Source organism: Balaenoptera ricei, chromosome 9, assembly GCF_028023285.1.
Source record: "Balaenoptera ricei isolate mBalRic1 chromosome 9, mBalRic1.hap2, whole genome shotgun sequence".
NCBI lineage: Eukaryota > Metazoa > Chordata > Mammalia > Artiodactyla > Balaenopteridae > Balaenoptera > Balaenoptera ricei.
The window spans coordinates 43,203,121-43,226,963 of NC_082647.1; the positions used below are offsets into that span (position 1 = coordinate 43,203,121).

General features: G+C 33.6%; 1 protein-coding gene across 1 annotated transcript in view; it reads left to right on the forward strand.

Moving 5' to 3' along the window:
* Positions 1-23,843, forward strand: part of DPY19L2 (dpy-19 like 2) — an 83,781-nt gene that overhangs the window by 22,254 nt on the left and 37,684 nt on the right. Inside the window, exons 7-12 of the mRNA XM_059932705.1 lie at positions 1,195-1,252; positions 2,962-3,053; positions 4,133-4,232; positions 16,046-16,123; positions 16,966-17,052; positions 22,353-22,412. Coding sequence (XP_059788688.1) covers positions 1,195-1,252; positions 2,962-3,053; positions 4,133-4,232; positions 16,046-16,123; positions 16,966-17,052; positions 22,353-22,412 — 475 coding nt within the window. The remainder of the gene's footprint in view (positions 1-1,194; positions 1,253-2,961; positions 3,054-4,132; positions 4,233-16,045; positions 16,124-16,965; positions 17,053-22,352; positions 22,413-23,843) is intronic.

Here is a 23,843-nt window from a genome sequence, read left to right on the forward strand (position 1 = left end):
GTCTTTAAGAAGGATATGTAGATATAACATATGTTGGCTATAAAAGTGTCACCAAAACTGTGAGGAGATTAGAAACTATGGCATATGAGAATATGAGAAACAAAAGAAATAGGGATTTGGGGAAAATTTTCTATTTCTTACCTTGGCCACCCTCCCGCACTGGCACTAACTTGGAAGGTAGATATTCCATTTCTATTCTTTTGGTGGTTAATGATAAAATGTTAACATGCATATCTAACTTGATCAAGTCTAAAATTAATTGATATCTTTCCTCTCCTTTTTGATCAGTACAAGGAATTTCAGAACACTTTACTTCAAAACAGCCCCTAGCATCTTGTAATTATTACCATAATTTAGTACTTCTAGTACCCCTCCACAGCAGTCATCACTGTTATTTTTTGTTGTCAAATCTTCCTTAGATTTATCCTCATGTTCCTAGTTTTTATATGCAGCATTTGTTCTTGCTCCTCACACCTTCCTCCTTTCAATTTCTTCTTTTCTGATGTGCGTCCTTTGAATTTCCCTTAGTGAAAATCAGTTAAAGGTATATTACTTCCCATTGGCTTTCCTCTGCTTGTTTTGTTAAACTCATTCCTTCCTTTTTTCAATCATTCAACCGGTATTTATTGTCTTCAGAGTCTGAAGCTGTGTATATAATGATGAACAATACTTTAAAGAAAAGGCAACTTTAAGAAGTGGTTTTTAATCTTTGATAATAATCAGCCATCCTTGATCTCAGTTTTGTATTCTACATTGTTGTTTCTTGGGACTCAACAAAAGAATATTTGCAGTACTTTAGATGGTTCAGTTACCGCTAAATGAAACTGTTAGACTCTTCATCTCTCAGTCACTGAAATCCAATTTGGAATGACAAAAATTTGCCTCCACTCAGAATATTCAAAGAATGCAATATAGACTCTGAAGTGCTGGCCTGTTTGTTAAAAATTATTTTATGTTCACATATAATATTTTACATAGAAAATATTTTACATATAAATTAATAACATTCAGATTACTTTGTACACTTTGTATGCTTGTACGTTCAAGAGTAAAACATCAACTACATGGGTACTTTTGAAATTTTTACTGTTATTTTATATGGTTTAGTACTATGACATTTTAAAATCTAAGATGAGTTTGTGAAAAACTCACTATATTTTACATGAATTTTGATTGTACACATTTTTTTTACAGTGGGACTCAACTTGGAGGTCTAATTACAGTATTATGCTACTTTTTCAACCATGGAGAGGTTTGTTTTCTAGAAAATAATTTGTAGAAATAGAAGGGGTGGTATAGGAACAAGGAAATGTATTCATCAAAACAGTATTTAATTGTATATTACTTAGGACTTGACAGTATTTTAAAGAACCTTGTGTTGTAAGTTGATGTTTTAATCATGTTGATCCACATTTTTATATAATAATTAGAATTTATGATGTGAGCTATCTTGCCTGGTTTTAGCATGTATATATGTTACATATATTTTGTAGAAAAAGGAAGTACTATATTTGTTGAGTTCAGGCACTTTATGTACATTATCTCACTCCCACCAAACTTTTTAGGGAGGTGGCTGTTATCCTCACAGTAGAAGATATGAAATTGAAATTTGGAGAGGTTAAGTTATGTACTCAAGAGTCCACATTCACGCCATGATGAAGCTGGGTTTCCTCTTCTACATCTTTCTGGCTCTAAAACCTCACTTCTTTCTATTACATCATGCTGCCTTTTCAATTACACAAAATGCTGAATTCAAAATACAAATTAACTTACTAACTCAGCCCAATAAGACATGGTCCACCTAAAAAGAGTTCATGGAAACTTTTTTAGAATATGATAGATTCATTCAACAAAATATCAAGTACAAAACGTGTGCCAGAGTCCGTGTTAGATGCTGAGGATATGGCCAAGAAAAGTGGAAGAATCTGACTGCTAGTTTTTGGAAGCAAAATGTGTAATATGTTATGGCACAGATTATATAGGGTAGAAGTCTCTATCCATTACTATTGGGAAAGGTAGATACTTGGTTAATTTTAAAAAATCAATTAGACAAGGGAATCATAAAAATTATACATAAGTATCTTAAATAATATTAACTTAAAGCAAACAAATACATTGTCAGTCACCAGTGTATTAGTATAAACACAAGACCTTTTCTTTGAGTATGCCAGATGACTGACACTATGAGTTGACCTTCTTATACATACCGTAACTCACCTTCTGAGGTTTACAATTTTGGTTTCCTGGAAGAAGAGCAATAAATTTTAAGACTGTTGCAAGGTTGTAAGAGTTTAGATTCTTTCTAGAATTTCAGAATTCTTGATATAAAATTTTATAATATTCCCACCCATAAGTTTTGGAAGCAGTTTTAAAGTCTATATGAAAATTTAATACTTTCATTGCATACATCATATCAGTGAATCCCAAATACTTCTGGTTGTTTTTAGAAATTTATAGTTATCTCTTTCAAAGGTATATTTCACAAATTCAGAAACAGTCTTAATTACTTGTAATGGGTGTCTATACATATTAAACTTGTCATGTGTAAACATTTGGTGTTTGTGAATGCCCTAGGTGACATTTGTTTAGATATTTTTCTGAGCATGTATAAATCCCAAAGCCCTGGGATGCCCAGGGTCATCACTGAAGAGCTGGAATGTGGATCTGGTTTGTCTTTCCCAGAATCCTCACTGCTCCTAACCCTATCAACTTGTTTGTCCTTCGAGTGTCCGTATGTTTGGCCTGGTCTATCTTTCACTTGTTTCTGGACTTGCTAGTTAATGGCTCTCTACCTAATGGCTATGTGCTGGAAGAGAACTCCAAAAACTGAGGAGCTATACCAGGTATCCAGAAATAAATGAGCCTAGTATTAAAATTACTAAAACCAGCCCACCCATGATTTTTTAAATTAATTGTGTTTATTGCAATGGAACATTGAGGTAAGCATTTTATTGATTTCAGGCTACTCGGGTGATGTGGACACCACCTCTCCGGGAAAGTTTTTCATATCCATTTCTTGTACTTCAGATGTACATCTTAACTGTGATTCTCAGGTAATTTTTATTTATAAAACGAAACTAGCTGAATTGTAAGTTTCTCAAAATTACTTCAACTTATCGTTATAATTACTAAATCTAGGCTCTATTTTTAAAAATTACTTCAAAAATAAATTACTTCTATTTATTTTGTGATAAATATTATGATAAATATTTATGTGATAAATTTTGTGATATTATTAAATAATATCATTAAAAATTTTGCTTTTGAAAATTTATATACCATAGTACAAGAATTTATGGAAATCCAATACAACCTTTATAAAAAGAAGAGTTACAGTTTTATAATTTACACAAAATGTGTGCATTTCTTTTTTTCATATTCTAAAAGGTACTAAAGTCTATGTGGTAAAAGGTATTGGTTACTGATAAATCTCATGATTGCAGAATGGACAGTTTAAACTTCAATATGCATTAGTTTAATTGTATTCCAGAATTATTTCTTTAAAGTCATTGTTTAAAATCTCTTTCTTTAAGTTTTTCTCATAGTCGTTAGCTAATTATTTCACCAGTACTTACACTTTTCTTCATTGCTTTTTGAAACATAAAAGTGGTGGTATATGAAAGTTATTTCTGCTCATGTAGTGTAAATATCTCGAGGTATGCAAGGTCAGTTCAGATTCTATTTTCTGACATTCTTGCTGGAGTATTAAATTTCTAATGTCATGCATAGTTAAAGAAAAATAAATTTTTAGTTGAATATAGTTGATTTACAATATTTTATTAGTTTCAGGTATACAGAATAGTGATTCATTATTTTTACAGATTATATACTCCATTAAAAGTTTACAACATAATGACTCGAATTCCCTGTGCTATATGTTTAAGATACCTACTGATAAACTAGATACAATGCTTTATTTAAAGCTCTAATTTTGTTTGTTTTATTATAAGCATTTTTATAACCCAAATATTTTAAGTTCTTCTTAATGAGCTTTTAAAAGTTAACTATATTTTGTTGTCTAACATCAAAGGTAAGGGGATCAATAGATTTCAGCATTTTGCAACTAGTCATTCAGTTTAATGATAGGCTACTTTTATAGTAAAACTTACTTTTGTCAATTCTCTCCATTAAGGACCTCGAACAATAGTAAAAAGCATTTTATTGCACTCTGCCTATCCAATGTTGCTTTTATGCTTCCCTGGCAATTTGCTCAGTTTATACTTTTTACACAGGTAAGATGATTTTAAACTAATTTAAGTTGAATGCAAGATGTGCTTGGTTGTTTCCATAGGAAAAATTTTTTTTATTGAAGTATAGTTGATTTACAATATTGTGCTAACTTCTGCTGTACAGCAAAGTGACTCAGTTATACACATATATACATTCTTTTTTTATATTCTTTTTCATTACAGAGAAATTTTAAATGTGATTATATTTGTGCCCTAATAGATTTTCAAAATATGGAATAATTATAAAGTTTATATACATGTGTGATTTTTTTTAATCATATAAATCTACCTTCTGTTAATGTGTTGGTTAGTTAGGCAGATATTAAACCTGCAAAAGACTTTTTCCTCTTATTTTAATCCATAATTTTTCCTGTTGGTATTTGAGATGATCTGTGTAAACCTGCCTGTAGATTTTCCTTTTGTCTGAGGAATCATTTTAGTTGCCAAGGTGCGCAACATGGTAAGGGCCACTTTGATTCTTCATGGTAGGGGATTTCTGCTTCTAATCCAGCTAAATGTTGGCTGTTCTGTCTGAAGAGCAGAATCTTACTGGACACCATTTCTCAGAGCTTTAATCATGGTATTATTCAGTGAATTGAGGCCATATCCTGTTTCTTCAAACAACTAAGTAACTAATGGCAAGAAACTGAGCTGGGGAAGCAGAGAGTAAAAGGTCAATTTTGATGAAATTTCCTACTATGATTTTTCATTAGAACTCCTTTCCACCTAACTAACGAACACTGATGATATGTAATGATGTTCTTTATTGGCAGTGAGAAATTCTGCCAAGAATCCTTGTCCTGCCAGTTGTCTACAAAGAATGAAGTTATAACCACAATTTAATTGATGCTGCATGTTTAAAGCATGTTAAGAGTATTCCCTCTGCCTTACTTCCTTATATTTGGTCTATAACTAACACAGAATTTCTGTGGTTTTCATTATTTGCATATGCCAACATAGTAGAATAGATTTCTAGTGTGCATCATTTCCTTGCAAGGAGATGTATTAATTTAGCTCCTTGGGTAATTTTGATATTGCCTTAATGATTTTCTATCCATTCAAAAGATATACTAGACTTTTAGTTGTTTTTTTTTTTTTGAGATGTAATTAACATTTTGTAAGCTTAAGATATACAACGTATTGATTTGATATATTGCAATATGATTATCCCCTGATTAACACCATAGTGTTAGTTAACACCTCTATCAAGTCACATGATTATTATTTCATTCTTGTGGTGAGAACGTTTAAGATCTAGTCTCTTAGCAACTTTGAATTATATGATACGGTATTGACTGTAATAACTATGCTATGCGTTAGATCTCCAGAACTTATTCATCTTCTAGTTGCAAGTTTGTATACTTTGTCCAACGTCTCTCTAATTCCCCCACCCCCAAGCCCCTCGTAATCACCATTCTACTCTCTGTTTTTACAAGTTTGGCTTTTTTAGATTCCACATACAAGTAATATAATAAAGTATTTGTCTTTGACTTATCTCACTTAGCATAATGCCTTCAAGGTCCATCTGTGTTGTCACAGATGGCAGGATATATATATATATATATATATATATATATATATATATAGCACATCTTCTTTATCCATTCATCTGTTGACGGACACTTAGGTTGTTTCCATACCTTGGCTATTGTGCATAATGCTGCAGTAAACATAGATGTGTAGATATCTCTTCAATATTCTGTTTTCATTTCCTTTGGAATATGTACCCAGAAGTGGGATTGCTGGATCATATGGTAGTGGTATTTCAAATTTTTTGAGAAACCTCCATAGTGTTTTTCACAGTGGCTCCACCAATTTATTTACATTCCTACTAACAGTGCACAAGGGTTCCCTTTCCTCCACATCCTCACCAACATTTGTTTTCTTTTGTCTTCTTGATGATAACCATTCTAATAGGTATGGAGGGATATCTTACTGTGGATTTGTTTTTATTTCCCTGATGATTAGTGATGTTGGGTGTCTTTTCACGTACCTGTTGGCCATTTGGATGTATTCTTTAGAAAAATATTTATTGTTCCTCCACCCATTTTTTAATCAGTTTTTTTTTCATTATTGAGTTGTATGAGTTCTTTATACATTTTGGTATTAATATTTCACCTAATATATGATCTGAAAATATTTTCTCCCATTGCATAGGTTGCCTTTTCATTTTGTTGATTGTTTCCTAGGCTGTGCAGAAGCTTTTTATCAATAGTTTGATGTAGTCTCACTTGTTGATTTTTCTTTTGTTGCTTTTGCTTTTGGTGTTACAATCCAAAAAATCATTGCCAAGATGAGGGTCAAGGAGCATATTCCCTAAGTTTTCTTCTAGGGGTTTTATGGCATCAGGTCTTATATTTAAGTCTTTAATCCATTTTAAGTTAATTTTTGTGAGTGGTGTAATATAGAAGTCCAATTTCATGTAAATATCCAGTTTTCCTGACACCATTTATTGAAGACATTATTTTTCCCCCTAAGTATTCTTGGCTTCCTTGTCAAATATTAATTGACGGTATATGCATGGGTTTACTTATGGTCACTCAATCTGTTCCATTGCTGTGTATATTAGTCTTTATTCCTGTACCATACTATTTTGATTACTATAGTTGATAGAGTAATGGGGGTTCCTTATATGTTACAGTCCTTTTTTTTTTTTGCTGCTTTTAGGATTCTCTCTTTGATTTTTGAGTTTCATTATAGTGTGTCTTAGGGAAGGTATTTTTCAATTACAATAATGGGGTGATTTATTAGCTTTGTGAACTTGCATGTCCAAATCTCTTCATAGGTTTGGAAGTTCTCAGCTATTATTTCTTTAAATAAACTTTCTGCCCCTTCTCCCTCTCTTTTCATAGAACTCCGGTGATTCTCTTATTTGATCATTTGATATTTTCATATAAATCACATAGACTTTCTTCACTCTTTTTCATTCTTTTTTCTTCGTTATCCTCTGACAGCGTATTTCAAAGTTCCTATCTAACTCACTGTTCCGTCTTCTGTTTGGTCTATTCTGATGTTGATACTCTATTGCAGTTTTCATTTCATTCATTGAATTCTTCAGTTCCAGAATTTGTTTTCTTCTTTTAATCATTTTTATCTCTTTGTTAATCTTCTCACGTTGTTCATGTGTTGTTATCCTGATTTCATTGAATTGTATTTCTGTGTCTTCTTGTATCTCATCAAGTTTCCACAAAACAGCTATTTTGAATTCTTTATCAGGTAAATCATAGAATTCTGTTAGAGTTTGGTTACTGGAGGACTATTAAGATTTTTTGGTGATGTCATGTTTCCTTGATTCTTCATGTTCCTTGAAGTTTTATGTTGCAGTTTTTGCATTTCAGGTTGCCTTCAGGTGGGATATATTCTTCATTCATCCTGTTTATATTATATCTGGGCTTTTCTCTGACCTCATATGGATACACCTGCTTCATGCTTCTTGCTCCCTCTGTGGCAGAATTATTAGGCTTGTATGTCTTTTCTAGACAGGCCCACAGACCCCTGGCCTCTTTTTCACATGAGCTCCTTATCTACTAGAACTCACTCTTACTGCCACACTAAGGAACATGAAAAAGGAGCCAGCTGCAGAGTCGGGAGAGGCCTGAGTTTAACACTCAGGAGGTGTCAAGAGTGCCTGCAGGCCAAGTGGAGGGATCCTTGGGTGGTTTTCTCAGCAGCTGGTAGGCAGGTTTCCTGCCAGAGTCCTGAGCACAACCAGAAGGAACTGCATCCTTTTAATGCCCTCTGATATTCTTATTTGCCTCTTGCTCAATCTCCTGCCTGCCCCAGTCAAGGAGGTCGCACCGCACAGCTCTGAGTGCTGTGGGAAAGAAATTGTTTTTTCCAGCAATGTCCTGCATAGCTGGGGATGCCAGCCACACACTCATCATTCTCCCTTTCCCCCATGGGAGAGGTTGCCACTGGCTAGTTCAGGCTCTCACTGTGCCACCTTGGGGATAGGGTGGTGTTGGCAAAGTTCCTCTTACTCTCTCTAGTGCATCCAAACTCATATATATTTTTGCTCCAATGAAGTGCTTGAGCCTCTCCTCAGGAAGACTGGATTCTACAGGGCTCTCTTGTCTGTGGGTGTCTGCCCAAGTCAGCAGTATCCAGATTTTCTTCAACCATAGCTGAGAAGAGCTGAGACTAGTTCACTGGCTCCTGCTTATTCCACAGCCTGTGCTGAGGTCTGTCTGCCTATTCTCAGATACATAGGTGGGCAAGACTCCTCCCGGAACCCTTGGCGTATGGTGCAACTTCCACAGAGGCACTTTTGTTCATGGATGGATGCCAAATTTTAGTTGTTAAAAGGAGGAGGCAGAAAAGCAGGACATCTTATGCTGCCATGATGCTGATGTAACTCCCAGCTTTTAGTTTTCTGAATTAACGTATAAAGTTTTGTTTGCTTGTGTTTTTGTTTTTTAATACTAACGTGAAGATAATTCAAAGTTATTTTTCTGGGAGTGTTCTAAGACTTTTATTCTTGATTACATTTTTCACAGATTAAAGTTAAAATTAGTTCATGTCTCCTGCACATATTGTCTGAGAAATGGGGCTGAAGAACTCAAGGATTAGCTATATTTTAAAGGAAAAAAATTACAAGCAACAGTTGTAGAAACCTAGAATATTTGGAGTGAGAAGACCTTAAAGCATTATCATTCTTAAGAAATTGAGAAATTGTGACTTATTCAGTAACTGGATTTTAATTTATAATATGCTCTATTTTCTTATATTTTATTAGAGAATTCCCATTCATGTAGGAGAGATTGTTATGACCAAGGACAGTAAAAGGGATAGTTGCAGGAAGGAGGTTATAAAATCAGAAGTGATAGAGATGCAGATTATTTCCGGAAGAGATAGTATCAATATATCTATACAAAACTGGTTGTCAATTTCATATTCTTTCTTTATATAACTGATTCTTTGCTTGGGGTATGTATAAAGCCACATCTCTTTTAATATTTAATGTGACTCCATGCCCTCATCCTGCTTATAAGAAGATTATTTTCTTCCCTCCCTGGAGTTTCTCTTCCACTGATAAGCCCATCGGCCATTTATTTGGGCCAAATATCAGAACTAGATGTTTTTGCCTCACTGTTGAAGCCAGAAATGAGACTACTTGTATCTGGAGGATTCAGAAATCTGGGTACACAGTCAATGCCACCACACTGCTGTTTAGCAAAACTTACCCCTTCTGCATGGAATTTGACCCTCAGTTAACCTTCTAGCTCTCTTCCCTTAGGAATTTGCTTGTGTTGTGTGACCATGATGTTACTAGGCACGTTGCTTGGTGATTGCCTAATTGCATCCGAGAGGAAGAAACTGTAAGTGAGCTAAGTTCTTCCTGAGGGGGATGCCTTGACTTCGGGCTTCCTTAAGTGAGGTGGCTCTTTTAAGTGTCATTTCCCTTGCAGAAGTTTCCATGGGTTATGGATCTTCTAAGCCAGAGTGGCTTCTGCATTTATGTGATGTGCATCTTCTTTCTTTGCTCCTGAGCTGTCACCTGGGGTGAGGCTACCATGAAGACTTCTTTGAGAGCTCCCACTGAAGAGAAATATCTGAATCTGTCCTGCTGACAAGTCCTGTTTCCTGTCCTACAGCTTTCTGAATGAACCAGAGGCCAAGTGTGAACTTAAAACCCCCTGGTTTGCATTGATGTCAAGAGCTCAAATTCACCTTCTTGAAGATAGAAAACTCCTAACAGCCATAGATGCCAAGTGCTTCACACTAAAATTGGCCTGGACTCCGTGCTTTTACTTATGAGTGGCACCATTTTCTTTCTTGTAAATGTCTCATAGCGTGCCTGCAGTGCTGAGATAGCTGAGTTGAATCATAAGGAATTTCAGCATCAGCTAAATGCTGTCTGTAGAACTAGGCTTCTCCTAAAAAAAGACTGTGCAGTTCTGGTGTACAGTTCTTGTGAGTGAGCTCACAAGTTCAGAATTCTATCATCTACACAATGTGTTTGTTTTTCAAGTTCCTTGGGGTTCTGTCTTGCCAAATTAGGATTATATTAATGTTTTGGAGATGTTCAAGTATTGGTGAGTCTCATAAATGTTTTCCACCAGGAGACTCATAGCTCCTTATGAAACTTTTTTCCAGTTCCTTTGTCTTTACTGAACATCAAATTTCACACACCAAGGGTCTGAGAAAGGACAATTTTTTTTGTCAAGTCAAATAAACCTTTTGTTCAAGAAGAGTGAGTGCTTGCTTGCCTTTGATCTACAAAACTAAAAGAGGTCACCAAAATGGTTTTTTCCAAGGGGAGTTGATGTTTCTTCCACTGGATGTAGAAGCAGCTACTCTTACTATAAATGTCAGCTTCTCTTTCTGAAAGCTTTGTCTGACCTTGCATCTTGTGGTTAAACTCAGTCTACAGGTTGATTTCTCTCTATTAGTTTGACAATGTTTCTTGTGGCCACAGTGGTTAAAATATAGTTTATTCTATATTTGTAAACTAACAGGGAATCAAAAATTAGCTTACAGAAGGGATTTATAGTTTCATTCCTTATACACAGTTTTATTTAAAGTTTATTTTAAATGCCTGTACTCATTTCTGATTTCAGGAACAAAATTGGTCCAAGCATTTGAACAGATTAAAAACTCTTTATTGTTTCATGGAAACAAATTTTGCCCTACCCTCAGAACTACTTATCTTGAGAAGTATGATGAAAGGAGGCAAGAATAGAAGTCAGTTTTCTACATTTTCACAACAGAATGTTGATTCTGCTGCTTGTATCTAAATGAGAGAGCTTACTTTTCAACCAGCAATTCAAATAGCAACAGTCCAGCTATTAAGCACAATTTTCCCTGTGAAGTGTTTTTTTTTTTAGCCAAAGTGTAAATATGATGTTTAAGAAGGGGGGTCTAGATCTGCATATCCTAACAGTATTGGTCTATGAGAGGAGGGAAAGGGAGACTAACATATACCAGACTTCAGTATTATAGTTTATTTTATTTAATCCTCAAGGAGTCCAGGCACATGGGTATTATTAACTTATGATTACAGATGAAGACACTGAGGCTCAGAGATTAAGTTAAAATCAAGTCGGCCTACTTCAGAGCACCAACACTTTCCAATTTATTTTTGTTGCATCTCTAGGGTCTTTCAACTCTTTTCTATAGAAGGCCACACGCTTGGCTGTGTTGTCTTATTTCCTTACTAAAATGCCTTCAGTTTTCATGAAGCATTAATAAAAGAAATATGCATTTAAAGAGTACTTCTGTACCTTTTGTAAAACCATAATTAATTGTCTACTGTATTACCTAATTGCTTTTCTACATAAGAATCTGTATGATACATTTTTCATAATTAGTGGCAAGATTAATTTTCTTCACAAAGTAAATTTATGAACTTCCTTTTAACAACTATAGTTATTTTATTAAATGAGCTGGACACACTTTCTCACAGTGTCTCTTAAAAACCTATATTTAAGCTTGTCCCCATCCCCAAATTTATATACATACTGTATTCCTTTCCTTTTCAGTTTGACAATAAGTGTGATTGCAGTAAATAAAAATTTTTAAGATCTTTAAAATATTGTCTTCTGATCAAAGAACATGATATATATCTACTTATTTAGTTCTTAATTTCTATCAATAATGTTAATATAGATTTTTAGAGGTCTTACAGATCTTTCATTAGATTTGTTCCCAGGTATTTTCTATTTTTGTTGCATTTTAAAAGATTGATTATATTTGTTAGATATGGGGTTCTACGTATGTTAAGCAAACTTTGTTAATTGTATTATTCTAATCTTTTAGATTTCTACTATTTTTGTTTGCTTTCAGTTACTAGAGGAGGAATGTGTTGAAGTCTTCCATTATAACAGTGATTTGTCTGTATAGCTGCCTTTCTATGTTTATTGCAGGATTATTCATAATAGCCAAGGTATGGAAATAACCTAAGTGTCTGTCAACAGATGAATGGATAAAGAAGATGCGCTACATGTATATACAATGGAGTATTACTTAGCCATGAGAAAAAGGAAATTCTGCCATAGGACATAGATGGACCTTGAGGGCATTATGCTAAGTGACATAAGTCAGACAGAGACAAATACTGTATTATATCACGGGATATAATATTAGTATCACGTATTAGTATTTAGTTTGGAATCTAAAAAAACCAAACTTATAGAAACAGAGAGTTGAATGGTGGCTACCAGGGCCAGAGGGGTATGGGAAGTAGGAAGATATTGGACAAAGGGTACAAACTTGCAACTGGAAGATGAATAAGTTCTGGCGATCTATCACATAGATTGTAGTTAACGTTATTGTTTTATATACTTGAATCTTGGTAAGAATGTAGATCTTAAATGTTCTCACGACAAAAATGAAATGAGAATTTCATGACGTGATGAAGGTATTAGTTCACACTGCAGTGGTAATAATACTGTAATATATGTGTATCAAATCAACAGGTTGTACACCTTAAACTTGCACAATGTTTTCAGTCAAGTATATCTCAATAAAGCTGAAAAAAAATAGCAGAGGGATCCTTGGTAGAGACTCTAAGCTTAATAAAAGGGACAAATTTCTTAAATCCAGTAAAGTTCTGATTATCTGTTAGCTGGAATTTTAGTTGGAACCACTTTATGCCTTCCCCATCCATTTTGGGGGAGGAGGTAGGTAGTACCTGGGAGAAGAAAAAATGACAGGAAGTTTGAGAGTAAGATATTAGCACCAAATTCCCAAATTCTGGGTAGTTGATCTCTAGAATATACTTATAACAATTTATGCATTCTTTGACTCTGAGATTCTATGGCCTTGCTTGAGCTTGCTTTATGAGGCACTTGATAATGTGTTGAAACGAAGTTTGCAGAGATATTTGTGTCCTTGCGTTTTTTTCCACACCACCAGCAAATAAGTTTCTTTAGGGTGGAGATAGCATTGGCCCTCTAGTATCCATTGAATGGATTTGAATTTATAGCATCGTTTCTAAGAAAACTATACTTTAAGCTCCAAGCAATTAAGTTATAAGTAAAGTTCTGGGAAACTATATTCCGGTAAATTGGTTATTACTTGAAAGTATTACCATCTTCAACTGGCACCTCTTGAAATAAAAATCTCTTTGGAATTCTTGAATGAATTATCCATTGTTGTTTTACTTATACAACAAATTCATAATCTGGTTACCACTAAATGTTAAATTGCATGAGACTTTTCAAAGGCCCAAAGAAAAGAATTCCTGGGTCCAGTCATAATTATTATTGTGAATGCAGTCCCTTAAAATAAATGTTAATACTGTAATTCACAGTAGAGCTGTACAATTTTTAATGAAATAAAGTACCACCAAAATAAAATGTCATATAGTTAGAATCATAGGTTGTGTCACATTTTCAGACTGACTTCTTTCACTTAGTCATATGTATTTTAGGTTCCTCCATGTCTTTTCATGACTTGGTAGCTCATTTCTTTTTATTGATGGATAATATTCCGTTGTCTGGATGTACCACAGTTTGTTTATCCATTCAACTCTTGAAGGACATCATGGCGGCTTCCAGTCTTTGGTGATTCCCTAAACATTCATGTGAAGGTTTTGAGTGGGCATAAGATTTCAGCTTAATTGGGTAAATACCCAGGAGTGTGATTGTTGGATTGTATGGTAAGACTATGTTTAGTTTTGTAAGAAATTGCCGATTTTGTCAGGTTTTGGGATTTCAACCATTCTATTAAGTGTGTAGCAGTATCTCCTTGTTCCAATTTACAGTTCCTAATGTAGTATTGGATTTAACATCTTTACATGTGCTTATTTGCCCTCTGTAGATCTTCTTTGGTTAGGTTATTTGTTCACATCTTTTGACCATTTTTAAATTGGGTTATTTGTTTTCTTATTTCTGAGTTTTAAGAGTTCTTAGTACATTTTACATACCAGACCTTTATCAGATATGGGTTATGCAAAGATTTTCTCACAGTCCCTGGCTTGTCTTTAGTTTTCTTAATAGTGTCTTTTGTGGAGCTGGGGTTTTTAATTTTAAGGAAGTTCAGTTTATCAGTTTTTTTCTTTCATGGATCATGCTTTTGATGTCATAGCTAAAAACTCATCCTCAAATAAGATCACCTTGATTTTCTCCTATATTATATTTTAGAAGTTTTTTAGTCTGTGTTCTACATTTAGCTCTAAGATACACTTGAGTCAGTTTTTTGAAAGGTGTAAGATCTAGGTCTAGATTTATTTTTTTTTAATGTGTGCATGTCCAAGTCTTCCAGCACTATTTGTTGAAAAGACTGTCATTTCTCCATTTTGCGCCGTTGTCAAAGCTCAGTTGCCTATAATTGTGTGGATCCGTTTCTAGACCCTCTATTTTATTCCTTTGATCAATTTGTCTATTTTTTCTCCAGTACCATGCTGTCTTGATTACTGCAGCTTTGTAGTAAGTCTTAAAGTCAGTTAGTCTCAGACCCTTTTTAAGAGTTTTCTCTTTGCCTTTGGTTATAAGCCGTTTTTACTATGACATGCCTATGTGTGGTTGGGTTTTGTTTGTTTTAATTTATCCCTTGCTAGGGGCTACTAATACTTTTATAAGTCAGTGCTTGATTCTTTTTCTATAGATTTTGGGGGCTTCTCAGGTATAATGTCTTTAAGTATAGATTTTACTTAATTCCCTCAGCCCTTTCTGACATGTAAAGTATGACCTTTATACTATACGCTCTACATCTCTTATGTTCTTTCATATGTTGTTCATCCCTTTGTCATTTTATACTTTCTTCTGACCTATCTTCCAATTTATCACTTCTTTGTTTGGCTGTGTTCAACCTGCTTAAACCCATCTTTGACTTCTTATTATTGATTATTGTAATATTTAGTTGTATATTTTTAATTTGGTTCTTTTTTTTATGGCTTTCAGTCCCCTCCTGGAATTTTCAATCTTATCTGTTATTTCCGTGCATATGTCAAACATAAAGTCTTTGTCTGATGATGCCAGACATGTTTTTGCATGGTTTGTGAGCTAAGAGTAGTTTTTACATTTTTATAGTATTGTTTAAAAAAATGTAGAAGAAGAAGAAGAGTATACAATTGAGACTGTACGTGGCCTACAAGTCTTAACATATTTACCATCTGGCTTTTTACATAAAAAGTTTGCTGACCCCTGAACTAGATTTAGATTCTTCATAGATCTGTTTCTTTTGTCTTAGTGATAATGTCTTATCTCCTCCTGTATCTGATTAGTTTTGATGTGGTATTAGACATTGTACATGAACAATTGTACAGTTAATTTGAGACTAAGATATTAACTTATTCCAGAGAAAATTAAATTTGTTTCCAGCAGGCAAATACAGGGACTAACAATCTTTAATCTCCTTCATGCCATCAGAGAATGAGATAATTCAAAGGTGGGCTTCAGTATTTTGGAGCACTGCTTTGATTTCTGGTTCTCTCTTATAGTATAACCCTTTGAAGTCCCAAACCAAAGCTTGGGGACTTAGCAGAGATCTCATTCTTGGGGTTACCTGACTGCTAAGTGTGTGGAAATCTCTCAGCTGCCTCTCAGCTGGCAGTCATCTGCTTCTATTAGAATTGGCAGATGCCTCTGGAAGAAAAGTGACCCAAAATGTCATGCTCATCTCTGTAGATTTCCACTTTTCCTCTGGTCTTAGCTTCCTAATTCTTTTTTTGCTGTATTAGTAAGCTGTGACTTTCATACAGGTACTTTTATTATTTTTTCAAGCTATTCTATTCTCAGTGAGAAGGTTGGTTCACATTACTTTGACAATCATTATTGGAAATATAACTCTCCTCTTATATTTACTTTGCATATGAATAGTGAAATGCTTTTCTACATTTTTTCACTTCTGCTTTTTTTATATTTTTATTTCAGATAGCCTCATTATTTCCCATGTATGTTGTGGGGTACATTGAGCCAAAAAAATTTCAGAAGATCATCTATGTGAACATGGTGACAGTTTTTTGAATATCTTTATTGGAGTATAATTGCTTTACAATGTTTTATTAGTTTCTGTTGTACACCTGGTAACATTTTTAATATTTATAAGTCATATATTAAAATAAGATCTCAGGGTTGACTGTTTTATATACCTCCTCCCAAGTAATATTTAATACATATGATGTTGATAATATTTAGAAGGATAACTGAATGCCATATTATAGCAACTATACTTTCAACTAGACTGTAGATGTTTTGTATTCTCTGAAACTTAAAAAAATTTTTTGTTTTTTTATTATTATTGTCACTACTTTTGTAACTGCCTTTTCTCCCTGAGTCCTGAGATTTTTAACACTTTCCATGAATATGACACTCTGTGAAATTTATGTTTTTGCATTATTGTTTTTTTATATTAGTTTCCAAACACATATCCCTTAAGAAAATAAAAAATAAAAATCTTTTAGGTAAGAACATAAAATAAAGCTTCCTTAGTGAGGGAAATCCTCAAGTAGTTCAACAAAAATCAGATTAGAAAACTAATAGTTATAAGTAAGTCTTACTTATTATATCCCTCCATTATTGAGTTAATAGAAACAATAAGATTTTTCCTGTTTTCTTTGTACCAAGTTGAAAATAGGGAAAAAAAATTCTGCTATATAGTATTTATGGTGTTGAAAATACTTGGAACCTATCAGTGTGTTGAAATTCTGTTATCACTTGGTCAGGATCTATTTATTAATCTTTTTTATGCAAATAAAGTTTGTATTGGAAATGACTATATCCCTGTAGACAAAGTATGCATTATGCTATCTATCTAATAACTATAAAATGTATTTATTTTCTTCAATTTTCAGGTTTCGGTTCTCCTTTGTTTTGTGTTGATGTTTGGAAATCCAATGTATTTATCTTCTTATTATTCTTCGTCTCTATTGATGACATTGGTAAGTGTTTGTTAAGCTCGTGAAGATTTTTTTTAACCTGTCAAATAGCAAGTTTACCCATTTAATATAGGTTAAGGAGAATAAATAAGGCCCTTTCTGGATTACTGCTCACATGAAAAATTTTTCCCAGATAATGCCTTTTGTCTATCTCATCCTTGAAAAATAATGTAAGGAAAGTACCTTTTTAAGGCAATGCCCAAGTAAAATTTTTTTTAAATAATAAGGTAATAAGACTTACTTTTTAAAATATGCCATAATTTATGATAAAAATTAGTTATTTCCTTCTAAGTCACTTCAGTAGGCTAAATACTTATTGCAGTGACACTGCCATTGCCCAAAACGTTTTTGGAACTCCTCTGAATTGCCTTCACAGGCTGTGGCACATTCTTTTGAATATCCTCAGTGGTGGCAAATCTTCGTCTTTTAAGGGTGGATTTGATTTTTGGAAACGACCAAAGTCTTGTGAATAAGGTGGGTGATTGGGCTGGGTAATACAGATCTTGATCAAAATACAGTGTGACAACAAAGTAATAAGACCTATTTTCTTGCACCCATAGGAAATAATCTCTAAAGATAGTTTATAAAGAGGAGTTCCAAACTGTTTTGAGCAGTGGCAACATAATTATAGTAAGTGTGTAGTTTCTTCATGTGACTTACTTTCATGGAATAACACTCAGAGTTGTATTTGGAATGGTGGTTCCGTAAATCAGTTTTATTACCTTATAGTCACACTTCCGATATTCATAAGCCAGAACCTGGAATGTTCTCCTCCACTGGAATGTTCCTAGGATGTTCTCTTTCCACAATGACCAGAAATGATAACTTACTACAGAAATACCAAAATATAGCACTTTTCCATGTATCGTGCATTGACTGGATCTTTTGAGATTTAGGTTTTTAACATTTTTTCTCCCTATACCTTTTTTTTTTTTTGCCTCCCAGTAAGTAATTTCTCCTCTTTCTCTCTCCCAAAAGACATAGGCCCTTTCTTTTCAACATTTTGTCAAACTTTTTCAGTATTACAAAGTAGAGGACTTATAACAGTGTGCTCATCCACCTCTTTTTATGAAAACATTTTTTATTTTAAAATATAGCACAGACGTAGAAAACCTCATAAAACCAATGTTTTATGTACTTAGTTCTGACTAGTACTGATAAGTACTGATTAGTGGACTGTTATTTGGCAAACATCCTTAAACTACCATCAAGTCAAAACCAGAACTTTTCTAACCATTCTAGAAGCCTTCCATGTAACCTGCCTCAATCATAACTCCCTTGAGCTGCTCTAAAACAGTAGTGACTATCATGACTATGGTGATCACTCCAGGCTTTTCTTTATAGTTTCATCACTTAAGTTTCTATTTTTATCTATAGGTTTCCAATATGTCTCCCTGTTTTTTTCCCCGGGATATTTTTTTTTTACCTGGGTCACTGAACATGTGAAGGGTCCTGTGGTCTAGATTTTACTCCTGAATCCTCATGGTGCCGCTTTACATCTTCTTTTGTCTTCTGTATTTATATTAATACTTGGGTCTAATACCTGGACATGTTCAGATTTAATTCCTTCGGCAAGTATATAGTACTGTTCTTCAGTCAGGAGGCACATATTATCTGGTGCCTCTCTTTTTATGATCAGCGCTTAGTACCAGATCCATTAATTCAGTAGGGATTGCAAAATGATGATATTCCAATCCCTCCTTTACAGTTCACAGTTCATATAGGAAAAGTACAGTACATTTCTAAATGAGGGGAGTTGGGAGGAAGTAGAAAAATATTTGAAGAAATAATGACCAAAAATTTTCCAAATTTGCTGAAAATTATAATCTCAGAGATGAAGAATATCAGTGAATCTCAAATACAAAAATCATAGAGCTAGAGTAAGCATATTATCAAATTGTTCAAGATCAGCAATAAAGAAAAAATCTTGGGAGTAGCAAGAGAATTAAGACATGTTAAATACAGAAGAACAAAGAGTAAGGATGTCAGATTTTTCATAAGAAAAAAGTGCAAGCAACAAAACAGTCAAGCAGCATCTTTAAAATATTTTAAAATACTATCTATAATTCTATATCCAGCAAACATATCTTTCAAAAATGCAGGCAAAATAAAGACTTTATGACTTTTATGTTAAAGGAGGTCCTTCAGATGAAAGGAATATAATATTAGATCTCAGTCTGGCTCACACAAATGAAGGGCCCTGGAAATGGTAGCTAAAGGTTTTCCTACCATCTGTGACAGCATGGATAGAACTTGAGGGCATAATTATGTGACATAAGTCAGACAGAGAAAGACAAATACTGTCTTTTCATTTGTGTCTTCTTTAATTTCTTTCAGCAATGTATTCAGTGTATAAGTCTTTCACCTCTTTGGTTATGTTTATTCTTAATATTTTATTCTTTTTGAGGCTATTGTAAGTGGGATTGTTTTCTTAATTTCCTTTTTAGATAGTTCATTGTTAGTGTATAGAAATGCAACATAGTTTCTTTGTTGAGTTTGTATCCTGCTACTTTGCAGAACTTGTTTATTCTAACAGTTTATGTGTGTGTGTGTGTGTGTATGTAGAATCTTTAGTGTTTTCTACATAGAAGATTATGCCATCTGTGAACAGAGATAATTTTACATTTTCCTTCTCAATTTTTATACCTTTTATTTCTTTTTCTTGCTTAATTGCTCTAACTAGGACTTCAGTACTGTATTGGATAGAAATGGTGGGAGTTGACATCCTTGCCTTGTTCCTGATCTTAGAGGAAAAGCGTTCAGTTTTTCACCACTGAGTGTATTCAGATATAGCCTTTATTATATTGAGATACTTTCCCTTTATTTTTAGTTTGTTGAGAGTTTTTATCATGAAAGGATGTCAAATTTTGTCAAATTCTTTTCTGCATTGATTGAAATGATCGTGTGATTTTTATCCCTTATTCTGTTAACATAGTGTATCACATTAATTGATTTACATATGTTGAACCATCCTAGCATGGCAAAGATAAATATCACTTGATCATGGTGTATGATTCATTTAATGTGATGTTAAATTTAGTTTGATAGTATTTTAATGAGAATTTTTGCATCTGTGTTCACCTGGGATATTTGTCTATGGTTTAGTTTTCTTGTAGTGTCCTTGTCTGGCTTTGATATCAGAGTCATGCTGGCTTCATGAAATATGTTTGGAATTGTTTCTTTCTCTTTAATTTTTTGGAAGAGTTTGAGAAGGACTGACATTAATTCTTCTATAAATGTTTGGTAGAATTCACCAGTGAAGCCAACTGGTCCTGGTTTTTCTTTGTTGAGAGATTTTTGATTACTGATTCAATATCCTTACTAGTCATAGATGTGTTCAGAGTTTTTGTTTCTTCATGATTCTGTCTTGGTAGATTATATGCATCTAGGAATGAATCCATTTTTTTCTTGCTATATAATTTGTTGGCATCTAATTTTTCATAGTAGTCTCTTATAATCTATTTTGCTAGTGCTTAGTTGTTTCAGATGAGAAAGTAAATGTGTTTCCTGTTATACCAATTTGACCAGAAGCAGGAGTTCCATCCTGATTGATTTTAATTAATTTATTTTTGTAGTGAAATATTACCATGTTTCTAACAATAAGAAATATACAAATCTTATACTCAGAAAATGTCACTCCCTCTCATTCCTTCCACCCCATTCTGTCCACCTTTCTTTTTACCTTGGTCCTACCTATTTCTTATAAGTGAGATATCTCATTGGTTTTCTGGTTTACCCATTTAGTTGTTTTTTTTTTCTTTTTTGCACTAAAAAATATTACATGTATATTTTATTATCCCTCCTCCTACTTACATAAAAGGTAGCATACTATAGTCTTTTGCATTTTGATTTATCAACCTATTCTGGGTATCACTTAGCAACCTTTCCTAGATATCACTACATATCAGTTCACGGAGATCTTCATTCTTTCTTATAATTTCATAGTAAGTATTCCCTTCTGCATATTCCATAGATAATTCAACCACTCTCCTAAGTCTGGGCATTTTGTTTATTTCTTGTATTTTGCATTTACAAACAATTTTGCATTGTGTAATCTGGTACATTTATATTTTCCTATTGTTGGAAGTTCAGGAATCCTGGCTCATCTTGGGCCAATTAGATGATGCAAAATTCTCCTCCAGATCTTAGTAATACACAGGCCTAAGGTTTGTTTTTCATTGGAGCCTTTTGTTTTTCCAACACAAACTTGGGAATAAACAAATACCTTACCAACTTGTAGAGATAATAGGAGGAGTATTCCTAGTCCCTGCATGTCTTTGTCAGTTCAAGCTGCTATAACAAAAATACCAGAATGGGTGGCTTACACAGAAATCTATTTCTTACAGTTCTAGATGCTGGGAAGTCCGAGATCAAGGTGTCAGCTGATTTAGTTTTTGATGAGGACTCTCTTCTTGATTTGCAGACAGATATCTTCATTGTATCCTCCCATGATGGAGAGAGGGATCATCTCTCTCATGTCTGTCCTTAGAAAGGCACTAATCCCATTTATGAGGTTCCCACCTTCATGATCTAATTACCTCACAAAGTTTCCACCTCTAAATATGTCACATTGGGGCTTAGGGTTTCAACACAGGATCGGTGGAGGGACGTACACATTCAGTCGATAGCACCAAGGGTATAGTTTTTGAGGACCCCAGCTGTATGCATGAGTCTTAATTCCAGTTTCTTACCTTTCATAGTCCCAAGTCTTCTTCTGCTGCCCTCCCTTTTAATACAAGCCCATAGTTGTAACCCTGTTCTACAGACCTCCTTAAAAACTGCCAACTCCTTAAAAACTCTCCTAATTAATGTTTTACTTTTTTAAAATCACCTTCTTTTCTCTGGAACTTGGAAAGTTCCTTTTCTTTTATATAAATTCAGTTAGATATATATTTTTTAAACATTTTAAAATATTTGGGAGTTTGGAGAGGAAGGATTTTCATGTTAATTTAGACCACTAATTTTGCTGGGTAACTTACATGTACGCTTGCATGGACATACCTTCCACACACCATCTCTCTCCTCAGAGGAGATGCCCTGCATAAAACGTCCCAAGTAACTCAGTGAGGAATTAACTTGATTCTAGGGTCAACTTTTTGGTACACAAAGCATTTGGCTTTCACCCCAAAGAAATTTTCCATGTCCAAATTCAGAAAAATCAACAATTAAGAAGGAAAATGGCTGGTTATAGCCAAGATGGAAGGAGGTGGCTGTGTAATTTTTGAAATGTGTAATTTTTGAAATGTAATTTAAAAAAAGTTAATTTAATTTAATTGTGTTATTTTATGTCATATGCATTTTAGGTGATAATTTTAAAGAGAAATAAAATTCAAAGATTGGGTGCATCTGGACTCCACTTTTGGGTAAGCTTCAACATTTTTAACACAATTTCTTCAAATCCTTTTTTATTTCTATAAACTGAGTACAGATAATATGCTTTAAAAATGAATGATTTATAGTTAGTAAATATTATGAATAGCTACTTACATAAGGTGGGAAACACTCCTTAGTGACATCTACAAGTCATTTTCAAGAAGTTAGTTCATTTATTTCAGCACTACCCTCAGGCCTTTCTTCTTTACTTTTCCTTCTGCTATACCCTACTACCTTGCTTTTAATTTTTTTTCTATTTGCTTTGAGTTTCTTTCTTTAGGTTTACTAACCTTCTCTTCAAAATAACTCAGTCTGTAGTTCTGTCCCCACTTTCCCTTTTTCTTTTCTCTACATTTATCCATCATCTATCTTTCCTTTGGCTTCCAACTTTAGACTCTTATTATTTTTGTCCTTTTAACATTTTCCCTACAATCTCCCAGTCCCTTTTTATTTCAACTCAGCCACTACCTGATCTTTGTTTGACTTCTTTGCAAATGTACAAATGGATGACCCATATTACCTCTATATTTGTATGTTATGTTACAAAGTAAAATAAGTACCTTATTAAGTAGGCACTGCAATGACTAATTCTCATAATATCAGACAGATGACATTCTTTTTCTCTAGGTCTTTAATGTACTCCTACTAAAAAATAAAATCTACCATATTGAAGAACTCTATGATTACATATTTTATATTGGTACAGTAAAACTGGAAATGATAAGAGGGTAGATAGCGACTCAGAATACAAACAAACAAAATGGAATGAGTTGCCAGTTTCTTATTGCTGGAAGCATTCTCCCATCCCCTATGGTGAAAATACACTTGTTATTGAATATGACCCTTCTAATATTTGATTTTTTTTTACTTCAGAAAAATTGGCAAAGCTTGTTTTTTTAAAGATTAAACCAAGAAATCAACAGAAAATTTAAAGATTTTTATTTAATAATTTAACTCAAAAGGAAGTCAAAATTTTAATTACAAATTACTGAAAAATGACAACAAATAGAGCAGTATCTGTGGATGTTTAGGGAATTCTGCCAAAGTTGTGTTCAGAGGAAAATTTATTGTCTTAAATATTTTCAATTTTAGACTGCAAAGAATAAAATGCTTTCAAGTCAAGAATTTCAAAGAAACAAAAATCTAAGGAGAGAACAGTTAAGATATAATGAATGTTCAGCTTATATTTATGTTTTAAAACTGATATAATTAATACCATCAATCTCTTGCAAAAGGGAGAAATTAGTCATGGTAGTCATCTGAACAACGCAGAAGACATTCTGGCTTTTTATGTCTTTTTTATGTCTTTTTTCTTATGTCTTTTTTATGGAAGACCATCAGAAAGAAATAGCAAAGCTATTTTGTGAAATAACACTTTTTCTTACAAAAACACCTGTTTTTGTAAAAAAAAGGGATAATCC